The sequence below is a fragment of the Argentina anserina genome, chromosome 6 (genome assembly GCF_933775445.1).
Source record: "Argentina anserina chromosome 6, drPotAnse1.1, whole genome shotgun sequence".
In the NCBI taxonomy this organism is placed as follows: domain Eukaryota; kingdom Viridiplantae; phylum Streptophyta; class Magnoliopsida; order Rosales; family Rosaceae; genus Argentina; species Argentina anserina.
In genome coordinates, this window is record NC_065877.1 from 2,965,629 (window position 1) to 2,988,339 (window position 22,711).

Here is a 22,711-nt window from a genome sequence, read left to right on the forward strand (position 1 = left end):
TTAACCCTTGTGCCTAGCCCTGACATCCTAGGTCAGACTCCGGATCCATGGACGCTCGGGAGGTTAGATAACCCCCAAGCCTAGTCCCGAGGTCCTAGGTCACTCTTCGACATAGATGCTCCGAGTGTTAGTTAACCAGTGAGCCTAATATCGAGCTCTGATGCCACACAACTGGCCGGTCCGAGTCCCGAGCGATTGAAATAATAATACGAAAATCCCCACCCAATGAATCACCTCGACTAGGGACTTGCTAACACCTCCCCATTGAACGGGGTAATTCCCGGCCAAATCTACTCTGATTCCAGTCGCTGGAACGGTGACCGATAAGCTGGTCACGCTGGGAGCCATGATAGCTAGTAGGGTAGCAACACCTCCGATTTGAACCTTGCCATTGACGCCGCCCAAGGTGGCACGCCTGAACAATAAATGCATCTTGTGCGGGTTCACATTCTCACATTGGAGGAAGAACCCGACGCTTCTCCCAATACGCCTATATAAGGTCCACGTAGACCATCAGAAAATGGTAATGTATTCTAAGTCCTTAACCCCCGAACTTAAATTTTGTCTCATATTCTACCTTAAGCTTCGGAAGGTCAAAGGCCGGCGCACCGCTGACCCTTTAACTTGACACGTGTTGTGTGCAGGTCCCACTGAGTTGACACACCGGAATACATGGCTGCGGGAAGTTAAGTCCCCCGAATTTAGTACTCGTAATAGTAGCTAAAGCTATTTCCTTTTATGCTTCCTCTTTAGGTTGCATTGCATTAGAGGCTTTTGTTTGTAATTTTCGTTTTTCCATCGAAAAAGAAGAAGATATTTTCTCTATTTTTGCTTGTTTGGGCATTAATTTGTTATACATCAGAATTAGATTATAAGGCCCACTTAAGGGAACTAAGTGAAACCAATTGGTTAAGGCAACTTTATCTCTCGCTGTGGGCCAGCCAAGTGTAAAAGCCCGAATTACTCTTAAGCCAGAACAAATGCGACCTATGGTTCGCACTTCGCAGGTGAGCAACTGATCCCGGCACCAGCTTCACTGTCCCAAGAAAATTAAAACCATAGCTCAAGGTCTCGTTGTTCGATTAGTTAAGTTTTGTCTGCGTGGGTTTTGAAGTTCATAGATCTTTCTCTATCCTCTATCTCCAAACATGTTAAAAAAGTAAGCTCATAAACGCAATCCCGCGATAGAATAAATAAACTTTGACAATCTTCAAAGAAAACTCTCCAATTCTGTTAATCCGTACCTTCAGAACTATCTCTTACATCATCGAATAGGTGCACCGGGATTGTAAACACAAACCCGGTAAGCTTTGCAGCTCGTATGAGTAAATCAATAGTATATCACACATCGCATACTAAAGAAAATACCAATGCCATTTAAAAATAAATGTACTCGTAAAACATTGGACGACCCATCTGGTTGTCCAATAACATCTGAAAATATAAGTACTCATGACACATTGGGCAACCCATCTGTTTACCAAATTACATTTAAAATACGGGTACTCATGAGACCTAGGTACTCATCTGTTACCCCTCATGCAATACACCGACCGATATGGGCAACCTATCTGCTACCCAATATCACACAAAAATCTGGATACTCATGAGACCCAGGCAACCCATCTGTTACCCCTCATGCAGTACACCAGCAGACAGACTATAACTCTAACTGAATTGTAACAGACACCCGGCCAAGGCTCGGTTCCGACCATTGCCAACACGTCTGAAGACTAGAAAACGTTTTAACAGGACTCAATGCTACAACCACGTACAATATAACAATCAACACATGTTTATTGTACTACATCAAGCGATTCTTACTCAATAATATAAATATAGTTGCCAAAGCACAAATTCATTTGGAAATAAGAACATAACAATATATAATATAGCAACTTTATACAGATACACAACCCACTATTATATACATGTCATACTTCGATATTTTTAGTAAAACGTAAATATGAGTCACCGCCAAGGGTGGACTCGTCATAGTGAGATTTACTCAGCTTATTGCCTGAGTGTAATTTCCTCGACACTTAGAATAATTATCTCACTCATTTTGTCAGTTACCTAAATGCATAATAAAGTGGTTAGAAACGATACGTAAAACCTCAGATGCCGAATCAGTACAACTGATTACTATTCAACAAAATAAGGTTTTAACGTAATTACTGTTCACAAAACAACTGTTCGTTGTAATTACTATTCACTAATTTACTATTCTGAAATTACTTTTACAAGTTACCGTTCAAAAATTACTTTTACAAATTACTATTAGAATTTATTTTTACAAAATTACTGTTCAGATTTTACTATTCATGCGCTACCGCACGTGACGACGCGTGGGGCCCACACACACGTGGCTTGAACCTAAAACTCACTCCTCTCCTCTCCTAATGCTGCCTCTCTACCACTCCCGTTTCTCTCACGCGCCACCCTAGGCGGCGGTACGAGCTCCCCCTCCTCTTCCTCCAAAACTCTTCAAATCACCAAACAATCAACACATAAAATGTACATCACATGATTATAGATATTTTTGTACCTATATTAGACCCTAGAATCGCCGGAAAGTCGCCGGAGGAGCTCGAGATGCCGACGGTGTTGATTTTTGCGGAGGATGAAATACGGCGTGATTCGAGTCCTAAATCGTTTGCAGATGGCACCAGGGGGTGAGGATCGGTGGATAGAAGCTATCTTCGAGTGCTTGCATCGCCGAAGACGGTGCTTGGACGGCGGAGAAACGCATGTTCATCGAGTCGTCGATCGAGCTTTGATGTGGCGAGCGGCGGCGTGTTGCGTTCAAGGGTGGGAGCTGGAGACCGGCGGTGAGAGCCACGGTGGCCGGGGCTGTGAGATCGGCGGATGCAATTTTAGAGAGGGAGGGTCGGGGTCAAGAGAGGAGGGAGAGGCTACGGAGAGAGAGGGAGACTGTTTCCAATTTTGGAAACTAGGGCTTCTCAACACTTGCTTTTATACATTTTCTAAATTCGGAAACCAACTTCCGTCGATAATAACTTCTACATGCGATGTCCGATTAAGGTGCGTGACGTGTCCACGAACTAGTATCGACGAGCTCTACAACTTTTGTGAAAGAAGTTTCCGGAGACGAGCGACGAATAAAAGTTGACTCTCAAGTCACAGAAAACGTAACGTTTTTAAATTTAAATTTCCGAAGTCAGTTTTGTTTCGTTTGACATCGACGAGAAAACGAAGAATGAAATTTATTCAATTTCCAAGTTAAATGACTTACAAAAATTTATACAAGGCAAACCAGAATATTCGGGGTATTACACTATATTTGAATTGGTGGGTATGTTGAATATAAATTCAAAGTATGGTTAAGTATGTAGAAAAAAAGATGTAAATAAATAATTTGATTAAAAAAATAATCCTCATTTTAAAGAATATTTTTATTATTTTTAAGAAAAATATAAATAGAAAATGACAACATTACTCCTCATGTGCATGACATGTGACGCAAAATTGGATATAAACAGTTAAATTTAATGGATGAGGTGCAAATCAGTAATGTTTACTAAGTTTATGAGATAAATTGACTGAGATGTAAATTCGGATGCAAATTGATAATTTCAGTCAAATTTAGGGTGTATTTGACAATTTAACCTAAATTGACAGCACTATTATTTGAGTGACTACCCTTGCTTGAAGAGTTTAAGTGAGGATGCGAGCCTGGTTTAAGAGTCCAAATAAATATTTGTCTCCCAGCCCAGTCGATGGCCCAAGGAACCTATCGAAGCCTCTTTTTTTTTTTTTTTTTGTGAAGATCGAAGCCTCTCTTTTTTTTTAGAGAAGGAACCTATCGAAGCCTCGAAGGAGAACCTAGCGCAAATCACTCTGGTTGGGACCAAGACGTCATCACCTCCATTAGTCCATCAAAGAAATTTTAATACTTCCAGTCGAAGCAGCCATCGCGACTCACCTTCACCAACTTGCAGACTGCCCCACCACCCCATCTCCGGCCAGTCGTAATCATCCAGCAGCTGCCTCCATACATATCCACGCAGTCACACCACCACCACCGGTCCACCACCGCGAGCGTCCACCGCATCTATCTGCACTGCGATGTCTGCGAGCAACCATCGTATTCAGTTATTCACCTATTATAATCCATAATTAGCCACTGCTGCTAGTAACCGCCTTAGTTATCATTGAAATGATTGATGATTGAATCACTGCCACCGCCACCAGTAGTAAAACTCCATATTCTATCTGTAAACTCTTGTCATTTCTACGATCTACATATTCAGTTTTATATTTGACAAACAAAACACCTCTAAATCACAAAACTCAATCTAAGTGACGAGAAGAAATTGTCGTTGATTAATAAAACAATCGAACGTCCAGATCAATCATTTCTCATCTTCTTATGTTGAAAAGGAATGGAAGCCTTTGATTAATAAAACAATTAACCAAACTCAATCTAAGCTTTCAATCAACCAAAAACCTAGTCCTCTATGCAAATTAATCAAACGAAACCGGCCAATATATAAATAAATATATATATTCAATAAAATTGATAATTAATCAATACCCAACCATAGACCAATTCAATCTTATCACAAGTCTCCTTGACTGAGCCTTCCACATAGACCTCCTTGTAGCTAACATCACTTTCTTCTGCTGCTCGGAATCAAAAAGCTCCAGCTTTTTTTAAGTTGACCCATTTGCAAGATTTCCTTATTTGAATTTTTTTACGGTGAGAGAGCTCATTCCATCTCGAGCAAGTGAAAGACGACGTATGACTCACGCTGACACTCCCTCTCAAGGTGTCGCATACATATCAATTATACTCAACTTCTTAAGTAAGTCATAAAACGCCTTCTTAAAAACTCATTTAGTCACTATATCTGCAAGCTGTTTTTCAGTATGGACAAAAGGAAAACTAATCATCTTTGCATCTATCTTCTCTTTTATGAAATGATGATCCACTTCCACATGTTTAGTATGATCATGTTGTACTGGATTTCGTGATATATCAATTGCTGCTTTATTGTCACAATACAATTGCATATCACTTTTCAACTTAACACTCAAATCACGTAACAGATATCTCAGTCATAACAATTCACACACTCCATGAGCGATACCTTTATACTCATTTTCAGCACTCGATCTGGCCACAACTTTCTGTTTCTTACTCTTCCATGTGACTAAATTACCTCCCACAAAGGTAAAGTAACCTGATGTCGACCTTCTGTCTGTAATATTTCCAGTCCAGTCTGCATCTATAAAGCCACTAACCTCAAAAATATTGTTATGTTTGGAGAACATTACTCCTCTCCTTGGAGCTGACTTCAAGTACCTCAAAATTCTCACAACAGCATCCATGTGGCTCTCACTCGGATTATGCATAAACTAGCTCACTACTCACTGCATAAGCAATATCTGGTCAAGTATGGGTCAAGTAAATCAAGCAGCTAACTAACCTCTGATAACGAGATGGATCAGTTGGTGTTTGGTCTAGATACTCTACTCACGATGATTTTGCTGAATATGGGTGTCAATAGGTGTGCAATCTAACATACATGTCTATGTTAACAAATCAAGTATGTATTTCCTCGGGCACAAGTAGATCCCATCTCTCCCCCATGCTATCTCAATCTCTAAAAAGTACTTGAGATCACCCAAGTCCTTCATCTCAAATTCATAAGACAACTATCTCTGCAGCCGATCAATCCCTACAGTATTATTGTCAGTAATCATCATATCATCAACATAAATAATCAAAACTACTACCTTCCCTTGCTGGTGTTTGAGAAACAGGGTATGATCTGAATTACTCAGTTTGTAACTAATCTTTCGCATGAACTGTGAGAACCTCCCAAACCAGACACATTGTGACTGTTTGAGACCATATAGAGACTTTCTCAATTTGCACACAAAATTCCCAGACGATGTAGTTACATACCCTAGAGGAAGATTCATATACATTTCTTCAGCTAACTCTCCATGAAGAAATGCATTCTTAACATCAAACTGTCGGAGCGGCCAATTCAAACTAGCAACAAATGAAAGGAAAACTCGGATATTGTTCATCTTTACAACATGAGCAAAAGTCTCATCATAATCAATACCATATGTATGAGTAAACCCCTTTGCAAAAAGGTATGTTTTATACCGGCTTATTGATCCATCCGCATTATGCTTCACAGTGACCACCCAACGACACTCTACAACTTTCTTGCCATGTGGTGGAGGCACAGGTTCCCAAGTATCATTTTTCTATGATGCTTCCAACTCTTCCTCCATTGCTTCCTTCTATTTTGGATCCCCCAATGCATCATCACTTTGTTAGGTACTAATACAATAGATATTTGATTCACAAAAGATTCATTTGACTTTATAATCTTTTAGTGGACATATAATTAGCTACTGGATATTTTGATTTAGCATGTAAACTAGGTTCATATCTTTTGGGGGGTTGACCTCTAGTAGACCTGTTTGGTAACACATTTATTGCCCACTATCAGACTCACTACTAGTACCAGTAGATGGACATACTTCAGATGAGTGATCCTCTGCACCAGGAAGTTGTTGGTCAGGGGTGTAAGTGATGGCGGGAGGGGCATATGTGCTCTCAACTATTAGTTCTCTTTTTGGAACCTGGGTGTCTAATGCTTCTACCTCTGATGAAGCTTCTTATATTGCTAGAATATGGTTACATTAAGATTATGATACTACTAGTACCTGGTTATCTAAAGTATCTACTTCAGAATAAGCTCTTGCTACTGTTGGTATTTGATTATCTGAAGTTTCCACCTCATAATGAGTTTCTGCTACTTGAGTCAAAGTATCTCCGGCAAATGACTAATTCTGATTCCTCCCCCTCGCCATGATACAACTCTTTAAAAAATGAATTCTCCCTCTGAAAGGTTGTATCAGAATAAGTAAAATAACTCATGTCCTCAAAGAAAGTAACATCCATAGTGACATAATACTTTTTGGTAGGTGGATGATAACACTTGTATCCCTTCTGATTGCTTCCATAACCAACAAACACACACTTGATCGCCTGAGGATCAAACTTAAACTTTCTTGACTTTTAGGAACCAGAATAGAAGCCACACAACCAAAAATACAGGCACCTAATAGTTTGAAAAGAGGAAATTGGGACATGAGATGCAAGAACCTGAACATCAATGTTTCCTTAAATGACATTAGATGGACGACGATTGATAAGATAAGCTGAAATCTCTACAACATGACCCCAAAGATACTTAGGGATATGAGCATTAAAGAGAATAGAACGAGCTATATCAAGGAGATGATGGTTTGTCCTTTCAGACACCTCATTTTGCTCTGGTGTTCATGGACATGTGGTTTGGTGAACAATCCCATGACTTTTACAAAACTGTTGAAAGACACGGTTAACATACTCCATGATATGAGCACTTTGTGCGACGTTCTTAACATGTTTTTACCTCCATTTGTACTTTGCTTAGCCCTTATTGTTGTACTATTGAGTCATTGAGTCGTAGTAAGAGTTTTGGGTGATATTAGATGCATTTATGTGCTTACATGAGTTTAAAACGCAGAATTGGTCTAGAGTCCTAGTTTGAGTAGGAATCTTTGTAGGACTAGGAAACCTAGTTGGATTAGGAGTCTTCATCTTTCTACATTTTGGTCGCATTTGCAATATTTTGAGACTACTTCTTGCACTAGGAATCCTTGTTAGACTAGGAAACGTATCATTTGGGAAAGTCTTACTTGAACTGAAACTCTTTTTGCGAAATTTTCCTAAATGAACTTTCATGTTCAAATAACTTACTTGTTCTAGTAAGTTTCCTTTTTGCAAATTAGAAACTTTCCTAATCTAGCCGAGCTCATATATTACATGTGTCTTTTTAAGACAACAATTGTCTAGATTAAGACATAATTTTTGAAACTAATTATCTCTTATTTATGATTTTATTTTCTTATTTTCATATTGGATTTAAGAGATAATACTAGAGAAAATAAAGGATAAGCCATGCATATGTAGTCATATCATCAACAAGTCATGCAACAATTAAATAGAAAATGATCATTAAGAAATAGAGTCATTGCCGTGGGAAGAAGAAAAGAAGAAGGAAACAAAATAAATGTGAAGATTAATTAAGTGAAAAGAAGAGAGATTGAGCCATGCATATGCAACCTAAAAGCTAGAAGATGATCATTAAAGGAATAAAACATGACATGATTTAGAGAATAAAACATGACATGATTTAGGGAATAAAACATGACATGATTTAAAAAATAAAACAGACATGTTTAGGGAATAAAGCATGACATTATAATAAGAAAAATGAGGCAACATCAAAGAGGAGACTGTGCATTCTACCCTCCCTCTTCCCCCTATATATACATGGTTTCACCTCTCAAAATACATCACTTATCATTTGCATTCAAGAGCCAAAACTCTAGCAAAATACTACCTCAAACATTCTTCACCAAAAATAGCAAGTCGTTCACCCCCTATACAAATTTCATCTCCACCGAAATCACCATTTAACACACCTCAAAGGTTCCTACAACGTGTGATTCTCGCAACTCATCTCCATGAGTTTGTTCGTTTTTAATTTTCTACAATACTTTGTCTATGAAGATTTTAATATGATGTTTGTGTGGGATTATTGTTTTGTATTAAGAATCAAAATTTTCAGATTGTTTTATTGGATTTTTGGTTCTTTGCCGAATTGATGGTTTCCTATAATTATTGAGTTTGTATTTCTATTGTTGTGTTCTAATCATCTTTCTCATACTTTTAGATAATTTTCAGATATGTGCATATGAATTTGGTGCTTGGATGCAGTCCCTAAGATTGTGTTTGAGTGCTAGATTCATCAACCATATTGACACAAATCGAATCATGTTCTAAGTAGGTTCGGTTTGTGTTGATTAAAGTGATAAAAATTCAGGAAATTTGCATGTGAAACCATAGTGGGTGACGCTATACATGAAACATGTCTCCAACAAAGATTTGGTGCTTAAATGTAATCTTGTTTGATTTCTACTTGTTATTGAATTCGATTGCATGAAAATTTAGATTAGATACTAAGTCAACTAAATGTTAATTGAAATCTTGCATGATTAGATAATCCCCTAAGGCTCTAATTGTATTGGTGTCTAAAAAAGTATGTAATTGGTCAAATTAGAATGCATTATAGGTTCGAACTTGTAATTATGTGGTGTAATAGTAAATTTGGTTTAAGTTTGTTAAAGAAAAGTCGACCATGTAAATAATAATTTATGATTTATTTTATGTAGTAGTTTTATAATCCAACTGAAATCCCCCAATAACATGATAAGTTTTGAGGTCTTTTTGATTCCCCGGACTGAACGATCCCTGCTTATTCTATACTAACGATGATGTTTTACAGAGTTTATTATAAATATTTTAATTAACGACCTATCACTCCCCCCCCCCCCAATATCAGAACGAAGAACTCTAATGGTGCTATTATACTGTATTTGGACGTGAATATGAAAAGTTTGAAAAGTAGAAAAAATCTCATCTTTGGTCTAAAAGAGAGCAATTCATGACACCCTAGTACAATCATCAATAAACGATACATAGTACCTCATACCCGTGATTGTAGGCTCTTTGGAAGGTCCTCAAACATCAGAATAAATAAATTTAAAAAAGACATGATTTTAGAATAGCTCGGATAATAGGTAGAACGATGACTCTTAGCAAAGACACATGTTTCACAATGCAAATATGACTCATCCACACCAATAAACAAAGAAGACATGTTTTTTTTTTCATAACATGGATAGATGAATGCCCAAATCGACGATGCCACAACCAAATTTCACTTAGCTGATTAGAACTTACTGTCAGAGAGGTGGGTGGCGGTGCTCTTGGTTTCTGTCTTGCATATGTCTGCCCCTCAAATTCACCCGACCGAGTATCTCTCTAGTGAGAGGATCCTGGAAAATCACATACATTGGAAAAAGGGTTACAGAGCATCGAGACTCAGGGTTCAACTGGAGAACAGATAACAAGTGATGTGATAAATCATGTACATATAGAACATTATGAAGTTCTAAAGTATGAGTGATACGAACTGACCATCTTCCTAACACAGGAAAAGCCTCACCATTAGCATTAGTGACATAGAACACATGTGGAGGAGATAACTCAGTAATATAGTAAGAGTTAACATAAATCATATGATCGAAGGCATCAAAATTAATAATTCAAGTATCATAACCAACAAAGTTAGAAACTTTTAAAGCCATATTGATCTTACCACCAGCCCGAGGTTTTGTAACGACAGAAATGTTACAAGTTGTGCAGTATTTTGGGACAAAGCATGTCTAGAGTTGTGCGAGAACTCAACTCTCCAATCATTCTTGCCATCCAACTCTCAAATAGCAATCTCAGCATCTCTCATGTGGACAAAATCAATGAAAGTATAACCAAGTGGTCTCCTTACAACCCATATTCTGCTGATCATTATGAAGTTACAGAACTCAATGTCAAGCTCTTATTCGGAAACCCAAGAACCCAAATTGCCAACGAACACACGAGACATTTTTCTGATTGGGTGTCTTGATCAAATTTCTGGTGTGGTGAGCAAATCAAGCCAAGATGGATTGGGCCTAATGGAGCGGGTCAGATCTAGATAGCTGGATCCGGGTAGGGCAGAAAAAAAGTAGGTCGAATCTGCACAAGATGCGCAACCAAACTGGGATCTGGGATCTATGATTTGACACTGGACTGGAGACGCAGAAAACACGACTCTAGCTAAGAGCGTTGAACTGGAAATGCCGGGCTGAGAAACACCGGACCGATATGGGCAGATATCTAACGGAGGAGATATCGACGGGGTTGAACTGCCGCAGAGTTCAAGATGCGGCTGCGACGAGGCTGAAAGAGATTACGACGCTACTAGAAAAAGAAACGATGTTGAAAGAGATGCAAGAACGATGACGGTTGACGTTGTAGAAGAGAAGCAGTGACCGACTACTTGGGTGTCCAAAGTAAACGGTGGGGTGCCCAAAGTAAATTTCCTGCTGAAGAAGACGACGAACTTGACGATGATGAAAAGGTGAGAAAAAAACCCTAACAATGAGGTTTAATTCCACAAATCAATTGCAGTGGAAGAATAAAGAGACAAAGTCCTTTCGAATCTTTGCTCTGATACCAAGTCAAAGACGACACGATTTAGAGAATAAATTTTATGATATCTATTCGCGAAAGTCACCGAATGGGTCAGTCTTTTTCTTCAGTTTGTCCTTCGTGGGAGGACGTTGGTACGGACACGACTTCTTCTAAGGCTAGAAGACCACTGGAAGACCCCCGGGACCAGAGCATGTCGTGAAAGAGGCACACTGGGCGGGCGTGCTTCGACCGTGTCTCCGGGGCACAGTTGAATGTAGACCCGGACGCTCGAATCTATTCCACCGCAAAGAACTGAATATACTACTGCAGGATCTTCCGCAGCTTCTGTTGTTATTGCTCCCACCTGTCACTATGCCCCCCGGTTTCCTGTACGACGGGCGCCGAGGAAAAGTCGAAGGCGGCCATCATCCCCTGAATCTTATGTTACACAGATGGGGATCCAGCTTTACTAATAATAGTAAAGGTAGGGGACCGAGAATACAACAATCAGGGTTGTCGTAGAGTAGATCAGGCTCTCATCAGACCTAAGATGCTGCTCTTACCCTTAGTGGTTCTCAACTAGAAGGAAGATTAGTTGATCTGGAGTTGTCGTAGATAAGGGGGTCCGGAATCAATGACTCTTGCTTCTGACTTTCCACAATTGAAGTGGAAAGGGGGCCGCCGATGCACGTCCGAACCAGCGACAAAGAAAAATCCAAAACATCTCAATATTGGTACAAGTGGAACATCTCATACTGGAGGTTATATATAGTGAATACATTGTACTACAACCATGCGTACTATGTACTACCATATACAGAAAAATGTAAGTACTAACTACATGATGTACATCCATAAATTACATTCTATAACTTATGCTGACACATCAACCTATAAGATGCACCCTGACCCTTGCTATGATTCTCCATCTAAGGAATCTTGCCTCCTCGCCATGTCCTCAGAGGAAGAGCTTGATTATGGGAGATAATAAGGAGACGAGAGAAGAAGTAGCAAATGCAAAAGTGGAGTTCTGCCGAGTAAATATGTTGGACAGAAGAAAAGAAAACGAGTTGGATATGGGAAGTACATTTTACCCTATGTTTATTTGATAATGGAAACTTCTGTAACAGAGTTACAGAGGGTTAACGGCGATGCACCTAAGTTGCGTGTGGTTCATGTACTTTTTTTATATTTTCAAAAGTTGAGCAATCTCAATGCTCAATGTACTATTCTTAAATTTAATATGATAATTTCAAAAAAGTAATTATAATTCTCAATGGACTTATTGATCTATTATTCTTAAAATTTTGCCTAATAATAGTATACAACGTCACGAGTTTGTATATCTATCGGTGTCGTTGTCATATTCTTTTAAATGTCCAGCTTCGACAGTTGAATAAACATTCTCGTTCACACGGTCAGTAGCTGACTGTTGAATTCATGTTCAACCACTATTGAATGTAAATCTAAGGGTGAGGAGAATCTTTTTAAAATTAAATTATTTTGTTTTCAACTCTTAAATTTATATCTAATGATAGTCCAGCATGAATTTCACAGTCAGCTACTGACCGTGTAAACGAGACTAATTGAATAAAATTTCATTTCGTTCCAAAGTTCGATGCAAGTAATTAGTGATTATACCGAGGATTGACAAGTTTTAGCCTTGACATTAGTGTACAGACTACGGAGAACAAAAGTTCAATTATGCTTGACATATGATGCTCGATCATATATATATGAGTACTTTACATAACAACAAATTTGTAAACGCCTAAACGATGAAGCATATAATTCGCTACCGGGAAATTCTTGAAGAATTCTTCTTTCATCAAAGCAACAATTATACTTACAGCTCTGACTTCTCAATGTCTTGAAAAGTAGAAATATCGACTTTTCCTCTGTAACCGGATTGAAACATACCATTGCCATAAAAAGCAGAAATATGTATATCGTCAAGTACGTTTCCTCCTTTGATGGAAACAATAGTATTTCTATAAACGAGTGCTTGATTATAGAAGATATATCCAATGAACTGAATAGGAAGATACTTCAGTATTGTTGTGCCAATGTTATATGAGACGATATGTCCATCATTATTATTAATCATAAATAAGTTGCAATTGTTGTGAAATAGCAATGGACATCCATCACATTCCACCGGTCCTATAGTCAAATGTTTTGTCCATGGACCCTTGCCGTCACCTGGATCATCCATCATCACCCACATATCGTAACATTGAGGAATTCCAATTCCTTCTTGATAGGTGAAAAGAACAATGAACTCTTTCCAAATTGCAAGTGTTGTCACTCTACATCCATCTGGCAATTCTGGAAACGGTATCTCGTTAAATAGTTCGTTACCCATATCAAATGAAAGAAGAAATACCTCAACATCAGGAATGCGCCCTAATACTTGCCAATAACATATTCCGTTGAAGTATACAGATAAATCATTAGTAGATTGGAAAACTGCTCTAGTTGTCATTTCATCATACGGAGTGTTGATCTCTCTCCAAGAATTAGAATCCATACTGTATACTTCTGCTCGGAACCAATAATATTCTTCATTATAAGTTACAAACCTAACAACCTTGTAATCTTTACCTTTGGGATCATAGCCAAATCCCAAATTATCAGTGTAAGATCCTAATTCATAGTTAAGCAACTCATCGTCATCGTTGGGAAGAAGAAGAAGAGACTTGGGAAGAAGCTTGGATTCCTTCATAGCTGGATTCCACAGAATAGCGTTACCAGTGAATAGTTTTAAACAGATGATTCCATCACAGTGACCTGCAATAATGAGATCTGAAGAATGGTTCAGTTTTAGAGGAGCCGGAAGCGGGGGATCAAGATCCTCAACTACAAATGATATAAGGTGATCTTCATCATTCTCATTGGAGAGATCAAGCGAAGATAATATAGTTTCAACATTGCCACCACCATCCCGACTATGCTCCCTCTCATCAATGATTTTATTGTCTTCATCGTTAAGAACAGGGCGCTTGAAAAGGACCGGCATAGAAGATGCTCCCATAAAATTAGAAAGGTGCATGACTACAAAATTAGGGCTTTTGATTAAATTGCACCAGAAAATACATACACACTTAAATCGCATCAAAGATTTGGGAGGTAATCTTGATAGAAGTTGCCCCGCGAAGTCTTCAGACAAGAACAATTTGCTAAAATTTTCCATATCTCCTTCAAGGAACATAGAAAAATATTCATACCTCGAAATTTTGACTGTGTAGAGCCAAGGGAAAGAGCGTATATGTATTGTTAGTTTAATGTTTACCCTTGTTTAAATGAGTTTTCAGTGCACAGCGTGCAATTACACAATTCAATATGGATGGTTAAAATTAATAATTGGTTAAAACGACAATAGAGATTTGCTATACGATATTGCATTTAACAAAAACACAAAAACATGTAGTTGAATTTGACTTCCCAAAAACTGAACGCTTTATTGTGACCAACCATTTTGTTTCAATTCTCCATGGCCTACGCACACTATTACGTTATACCATTCAAATCCGAATACGGTGTTTGTGAATATTCATTAGTATTACACATTTTTCTTATTACTTGTAATAACCCTCGTATTCAAACAATATTTGAAATTGAATTTAATTTTATTAAGTTGTGAAATTTAATTAGAATGGATGAGATTGTTTACGACGTTATGAAACGAGTAACGGATACGTTATCGGAACGTTTAATTCAAAAAACGTTACATTTCCGAACGTTTATATCGACTTTTAATCCGTTGCTCGGTTGTGAAAACTTTCTTCACGGAAGTTGTAGAGCTCGTCGATACGAGTTCGTGGATATGTGACGCATTCGAATCGGACGTCGGAGGTAAAAGTTATTAACGTCGGAAGTTAGTTTCCGATTTGGAAACGAGTATAAATAGAATGTTTTGTGTTTAGGGTTTCCACTTTTGGAAACCCTCAGTTCTCTCCGCCTCCCTCTCACTTTTCTCTCTCTTCCCTCTCGTTTTCTCTCCCTCTCGATACTCTCTCCCGAGACCTTCGGCCTCCCTCCCCGATCTCCACCACCGCACGTCCGTGAGGCACACCGCCGGCACCACGAGCGTCGCACGGCACCCTGCGGTCAACCCCGAGCTCGACACGCCACCCCACGCAGCGCCGGAGCTCCACCAGCTACCCCGAGATTCGGCAGAAAACGTCTCCTTCATGGGTGCATCTCCGGCGACTCACCAATGGTCCTAGAGCTTCGTCGAGGTAAGGGTTTTACTATATTGATGGATTGGTGTGGCTAATTGATGTTTTGGGAGGTTTTGATGGTGGATTGGAAGAGGAGAAACGGAGGAGGAAGGAGGAGAGGTACGGTTGCCTTAGGCGGCGCGTGGAGCGTGTTGAAGGGGGGCTAAGCACGGTGTGATGCCGTGTGCAGGTGGCGGAGGAAGAGAGAAGAGGTTTGGTGGTGGCGGTGGCGCTATACGCGCCGTGGTTAGCCTCGGCGCGTGGGCCCCACGCGCGGCCGGCCGGAGGTGGCGCGTGTGCCACACGCGCCGCCGTGTGAGGCGGTGTAAACAGTTTTGACAGAAGGGTATTTTAGTAATTTACTGTGTACGGTAAAAGTAAATGTAATTTTTATTTACTGCGGTAAATGTAATTAAGTTTTACCTACGGTAAATGTAATTATAAATTACTTTCAGTAATTGTAAAAAGTAATTTGTAAAAAGGGTAATTTAGTAAATTTTATTTACTGAATTTGTATTTACATTAAATCGTACGTATACGTACAGAAATACGTATTAATATTTATACGTACAGAAATACGTATTAATATTTATACGTACAGAAATACGTATTAATATTTATACGTACAGAAATACGTATTAATATTTATACGTACAGAAATACGTATTATTATTTATACGTACAGAAATACGTATTTAATATTTATACGTACAGAAATACGTATATAATATTTATACGTACAGAAATACGTATTAATTGAGTATTGTACAGTAACCGTGAATAGTGAACAGTGAACAGTAACTTCGTATAAACCAAAATTGCTGAACAGTAACCGTATATTACTGTTTTGGCATTTAAAGGTTTACGAAACGATTCTAAATGCTGTTTTTTTTTATCTTTTTAAGGTGATCGCTAAATCGAGGAAAGGGATTATTATCGGAAATTGAGGATTACGCTCAAGTCAATAAGGTGAGTAAAATCTCACTGAATTACGAATCTACCCTCGTGGTGATTCAACATTTTTGCAAGTGTGTTTATTTAATGAATTACAACATGTATATAACTTAGTGGACTACGTATATATAGTATAATGGTAATAAATACATATATATATATAGTTCAGTAAATTACATACTGTTATTAATTCATTAAAAATAGTCATCTCAGTGACAGAAAAATTGTGCATGTGTGATTTTAATGGTACGATATGATGTGAGATTATCGTACGTAATTTTTCAGGTGTTTATGAAATATGACATGTATATGATATAGTGGACTATGTATATATTGTATAAATGGTAAATAAATATAAATATATATAGTTTGCTATATAATATACTGTTATGATTTTTATTATGATATATTGTGAAAGTTTTAAAACGTACAATATGATGAGTGATTATTGTACATGATTTTATCTCGGAAAATGTGAAATATTGTGATTTGTCTTCGGACGTGATGTGTGGTACAATATGATGTGAGATTATTGTACATGTGAGGCAAGTCGGAACCTAGCCTTTGGCCGGGCGAAAGTTACGATACAGTTAGAGCTCTAGTCTGTCTGCCATAGTACTGCATGGAGGTAACGGGTGGTTATCTGCTCATGGGTACTCAGCTTGTTTTGGATGTTGGGTGGCGGGTGGTTACCCAACATCAGCGGTATACTAAGTGAGGGGTAACGGATGTGTACCAGCGCTCATTAGTTACCATTTTGTGAAAGTATTAGAGTAACCAGATGGGTTGCTCGTTTTCTCATGATTTTCATTATACTGTGTTGATGTGGAGTTGTGTCTTTTATGAGACGAGAGTTATTTTAATATTTTACTCATACGAGCTGTAAAGCTTACCGGGTTTGTGTTGCAATCCCGGTGCACCAATTTCAATGGTGTAGGGGATACTTCCGCAGGTGCTGAGTAGTGGTGATTGAGTGACGACTCCGAAGACTCGAAGTCGATCGTATCCAGTCGTGGTGAGGTTCCAGCGTGGATTGTGTGTGTGATTTGGTGTGATTTTATTCGTGAGGTTGTTGTGAGGATTATACAATTCCATTTGTTATATGTTGAACTATCATTTGGGTTTGTAATAATCGGCTTGACTGAGTTATATTTTAAACTCAGATGTGATCCGCTGTTACGCTTTAATGATTTCGATTTATTTGAGATTATTTGGTGTTTAACGACTTTAGAATTTTGAGTTTTTAAGCTCGAAATTTTGGGGTCGTTACAGTTGGTATCAGAGCCTAAGTGCGTATTTGGAGATTATCAATATCATCCGGGAGCGATGATCCGACTGCAGGCGGGCCCCCATCACATGCTCCTCGGTATTGATATGTCGTCGGGTACGCGAGAGTGTTAGGAGCCATACCTCACGGTTTGGTCCTCTAGGGAGTATTGTGATGATACTTCGATGATCTTTAAGTTATAATCTTTGGATCTGTTTTGGCTGAGTTCGAGATTTCTTGAGTATTGACTAAGTGTATTGTTTTTGAAGGTGATGAACGGTGACAAGGGCCGAGGACGGGCGAGAGGCCGAGGTCGAGGTAGGACCACAGGCCGAGTCCGCAACGTGGAGAACCTTTATGAGGAGGCTGCTCCACAGGTAGAGCAGGTAGGCCGAGGTCGAGGTAGGGCCACAGGTCGAGTCCGCAACGTGGAGAACCTCTATGAGGAGGCTGCTCCGCAGGAGGAGCAGGATGAGCCAGCTCCTGCGGTTAGAGATGACGGTCGAGTGTTGAAGCTGATCAAGGATATTAGTGCACTGTCAGCTCCGACATTTCATGGGGGACTAGATCACATGGTAGCTGACCATTGGATCGAGGGTATGGAGGCTTATTTTGAGTTGATGGAGTGCACAGAGATTGAGAAGAGAAAGATAGCTACATTCTTTCTCAAGGGTGATGCTCTAGATTGGTGGAAGAGCATGAGACAGACTGTGGATGTGTCTACATTCACATGGGGAGATTTCACCACCATATTCCAAGAGAAGTATTTTCCAGCCTCAGTACAGGAGGACTTAGAGTTGGAGTTTCTGGCATTGGTGCAGGGAGACATGACCATTAGAGAGTATGATGCTCGATTCTCGCAACTGTATCGGTATGTCAGGCCTATGGGTGCGACTGCTTTAGCTCAGAAGTATCTACGTGGGCTGAAACAAGAGTACAAGACCATGATATCAGTCCTTTGCCTGACTTCACGGGAGCAGATATTTGAGAGTGCTATGAGTTTGGAGCAAGCAGAGAAGACTCGAGCAGGTGATGTGGGGAACAGAGATGCGAAGGGGAAAGGCAAGGCAGTCTATACAGGCAGCGAGCACTCAGGACCGAAGGATAGGTCATGGAAGAGGCCAAGACCCCACTCTCAGGCCCCGATAAGGGCACCACCCCTAGCTATCAGGGCAGCACCAGTCAGACCATTAGCAGCAGTGAGGTGTTATGGTTGCAATGAGATGGGACATTACGCCTCAGCATGTCCGAAACCGAGGAGAGGAGGGTGCCACCGGTGCGGGCAGGTGGGGCACATAGCTCGAGATTGTACCCGACCACTTCCGGGTAGACAGGAACGGCCGCAGAGACAGCTACCAGCAGGCCAAGCTAGAGTGTTCGCAGTGGGTCAGCGAGACACAGGAGTGGAAGGTACATTATCGCTCTTTGACTACCTTGCTAGAGTGCTGTTTGATACGGGAGCATCGCATTCATTCATTGCTAGTTCAGTAGTGGAGATGCTAGGATTGATTCCTACACCTCTCGGGGACGCCTTATGTGTCACTTCACCCCTTGGAGTGTCACTTGAGTTAGAGACAATCTGCAAAGCTTGTCCGATCTTGATTGGAAGTAGAGAGTTCTCTGCTTCGTTGATTGTGATTCCGGATCACACTTATGATGTGATCTTGGGTATTGATTGGTTGAGACCACAGCATGCTGTGATTGATTGTTTTGACATGGTGGTGTCATTTCATAGACCTGGGGAGCCAGTGTTTCGTTATCGTTGCCTCAGGTCAGATAACGCCATGAGATCAGGAGTTTTAGCACACGTGGAGTCGGGGGATCAGAAAGTGACTATCGCAGGCATTGTGGTGGTATCTGAGTTCGGTGAAGTGTTCCAAGAGATACCGGGACTACCACCTCGAAGGGTGGTAGATTTCTGCATTGATGTAGTACCTGGTACGGCACCTGTGTCAAAGGCGCCCTATAGAATGGGACAGAATGAACTTAAGGAGCTGAAGGTACAGATCGATGAGCTATTAGACCAAGGGTTCATTAGACCTAGTGTTTCACCTTGGGGAGCACCGGTGTTATTCGTGAAGAAGAAAGATGGTTCACTACGGTTGTGTGTGGACTACAGAGAGCTGAACAAGGTGACCATCAAGAATAGGTATCCCTTACCTAGGATTGATGACTTGTTCGATCAGCTCAAAGGTGCTACAGTGTTCTCTAAGATTGATTTGAGATCCGGTTATCATCAACTCAGAGTGAAGGAAGAAGATATATCGAAGACAGCCTTCAGGACCCGGTATGGACATTATGAGTTTGTCGTCATGCCATTTGGTCTAACGAATGCACCAGCTGTCTTCATGAGTTTGATGAACCAAGTATTTAGTCCGTACTTGGATGAGTTCGTAGTGGTGTTTGTGGATGATATTCTGATATACTCCAAGACACGAGAGGAACATGTGGTGCACCTGAGAACAGTGTTGCAAACTTTGAAGGAGGCGAGACTGTATGCCAAGCTAGAGAAGTGTGAGTTCTGGAAAGAAGAGGTCAAATTCCTTGGTCATGTTGTTTCAAAAGATGGAGTACTAGTTGACCCGTCAAAGGTAGAGGCAGTAAAGAATTGGAGTCGTCCAAAGAACCCTACAAAGATACGTAGTTTCCTCGGTTTGGCAGGATACTACAGGAGGTTTATTGAGGGGTTTTCTAGTATTGCATCTTCATTGACCAAGTTGACCAAGAAAGATACTCCGTTCGTGTGGACGGATGCATGTGAGGAAGCATTCAGCAAACTGAAGACTAGACTGACCACAGCTCCAGTGTTGACGATTCCTTCTAGTGGTGGTGGTTATGTCATTTACAGTGATGCTTCGCTCCAAGGTTTGGGTTGTGTGTTGATGCAGCATGGAGGAGTTGTTGCTTATGGCTCGAGACAACTGAAGATTCATGAGAGGAATTATCCGACACACGACTTAGAGCTTGCGGCAGTTGTATTCGCCCTGAAGATTTGGAGACATTACTTGTATGGTGAGAAATTTCAACTCTTTTCAGATCATAAGAGTTTGAAGTACTTGTTCTCACAGAAGGAGCTGAATATGAGGCAGAGGAGATGGATGGAACTCCTCAAGGACTATGACTTCACATTAGAGTACCACCCGGGGAAGGCAAATGTGGTGGCTGATGCCTTGAGCAGAAAACCGAGAGGCGTGGTAGCTTCACTTATGGTCCAGGAATGGTTCATGCTAGAAGCTGCATCAGAGTTTGATTTGGTGCCATCGGGAGGAGAACCAAGGGTCTTTCTTGGTAGTGTCACAGTACAACCCACATTGATCACGAGGATCATACAGGGTCAGGCGCAGGACAGACACTCACGAGCTAAGTTGGCGGATCTAGTAGTTGATACGCTTGATGAGTGTCCTTCTGAGTGGAGAGTTGGACCCGATGGAGGGTTGAGGTTTGGGGCAAGGTTGTGTGTCCCAGATTGTGATGATCTTCGGGAGGAGGTTCTTCGTACGGCACATCGTTCACGCTATACCGTCCATCCAGGGAACACCAAGATGTACAAGGACCTATGCAGACAATTCTGGTGGAACGGTATGAAGAAAGATGTAGCAGAGTTTGTATCGAAGTGCCTTACATGTCAGCAAGTGAAAGCAGAACATCAACGACCAGCTGGCATGTTGAAACCACTGACTATTCCTCTTTGGAAGTGGGAGCAGATATCTATGGATTTTGTGACCGGGTTGCCTAGATCGAAGAAGGGTCACGATGCCATATGGGTGATTGTCGATCGATTGACGAAGTCGGCTCATTTTCTCCCAGTGTCGATGAAGTACTCAGTGGACGTGCTTGGGAAACTATATGTGGATGAGGTAGTGAGACTTCATGGTGCTCCAGTTTCTATTGTTTCCGATAGAGATGCACGTTTCACTTCGAAGTTCTGGGGTGGTTTGCAGAAGGCGATGGGCACTACCTTGGATATGAGTACAGCTTTTCACCCTCAGACGGATGGACAGACAGAGAGGGTGAATCAGGTGATGGAAGACATGTTGAGAGCATGTGTGTTGGATTTCAAGGGTAGCTGGGAAGATCATTTGAGATTGATTGAGTTTGCCTACAACAACAGCTACCATTCTAGCATTGGCATGGCACCGTATGAGGCACTTTATGGTAGGCCATGTCGATCTCCGATATGTTGGGCCGAAGTTGGTGATGAAGCACTGATGGGTCCAGAGGTGGTTCAGGAAACCACGGAGAAGATCTCGATCATTCGAGATAGAATCCGGACCGCTCAGAGTAGACAGAAGAGCTATGCAGACTTGAAGATGAGACATGTGGAATTTGAGGTCGGTGATCATGTGTTCTTGAAAGTTTCACCTATGAGAGGTGTAGTGAGATTCGGCAAGAAAGGAAAGTTGGCACCGAGGTACGTTGGGCCCTTTGAGATACTTGAGAAGGTGGGCGAACTAGCTTATCGACTAGCCTTGCCTACTAGTATGTCGGGTGTTCACAATGTCTTCCACATTTCCATGTTGAGGAAGTATGTACCAGATGAGTCACATGTGATTGATCATAGCACCATTGAGGTGAAGGAAAATGCTACATTTGTGGTCGAACCGGTTCGTATCCTGGATAGATCCACAAAGAAGCTACGGAGGAGAGAAGTTGGGCTAGTCAAGGTGTTGTGGAGTCACCATGACGAGGGTGATGCATCTTGGGAGCTAGAGTCAGACATGATGACCAGATATCCACAGTTGTTTGTAGAGTGAGCTTGAATTTCGGGACGAAATTTCCTTTAAGGGGGGTAGATTGTAATAACCCTCGTATTCAAACAATATTTGAAATTGAATTTAATTTTATTAAGTTGTGAAATTTAATTAGAATGGATGAGATTGTTTACGACGTTATGAAACGAGTAACGGATACGTTATCGGAACGTTTAATTCAAAAAACGTTACATTTCCGAACGTTTATATCGACTTTTAATCCGTTGCTCGGTTGTGAAAACTTTCTTCACGGAAGTTGTAGAGCTCGTCGATACGAGTTCGTGGATATGTGACGCATTCGAATCGGACGTCGGAGGTAACAGTTATTAACGTCGGAGGTAACAGTTATTAACGTCGGAAGTTAGTTTCCGATTTGGAAACGAGTATAAATAGAATGTTT

The 22,711-nt window shown here is 40.5% G+C and overlaps 2 protein-coding genes across 4 annotated transcripts in view; one reads left to right on the forward strand and one right to left on the reverse strand.

The window, feature by feature from the left end:
- The window catches only part of LOC126797663 (uncharacterized), a 251,411-nt gene that overhangs the window by 77,501 nt on the left and 151,199 nt on the right, over positions 1-22,711 (forward strand). The window lies entirely within an intron of this gene.
- LOC126800913 (F-box/kelch-repeat protein At3g06240-like) lies at positions 12,963-14,168 on the reverse strand. Its single transcript, XM_050528340.1, has one exon. The coding sequence runs from the start codon at positions 14,166-14,168 to the stop codon at positions 12,963-12,965; it is 1,206 nt and encodes a 401-aa protein (XP_050384297.1).

What these genes read in the sequence shown, in the direction of transcription:
- LOC126800913 (XM_050528340.1), bottom strand. Translation starts at nt 14,168, where the DNA reads ATGCACCTTTCTAATTTTATGGGAGCATCTTCTATGCCGGTCCTTTTC.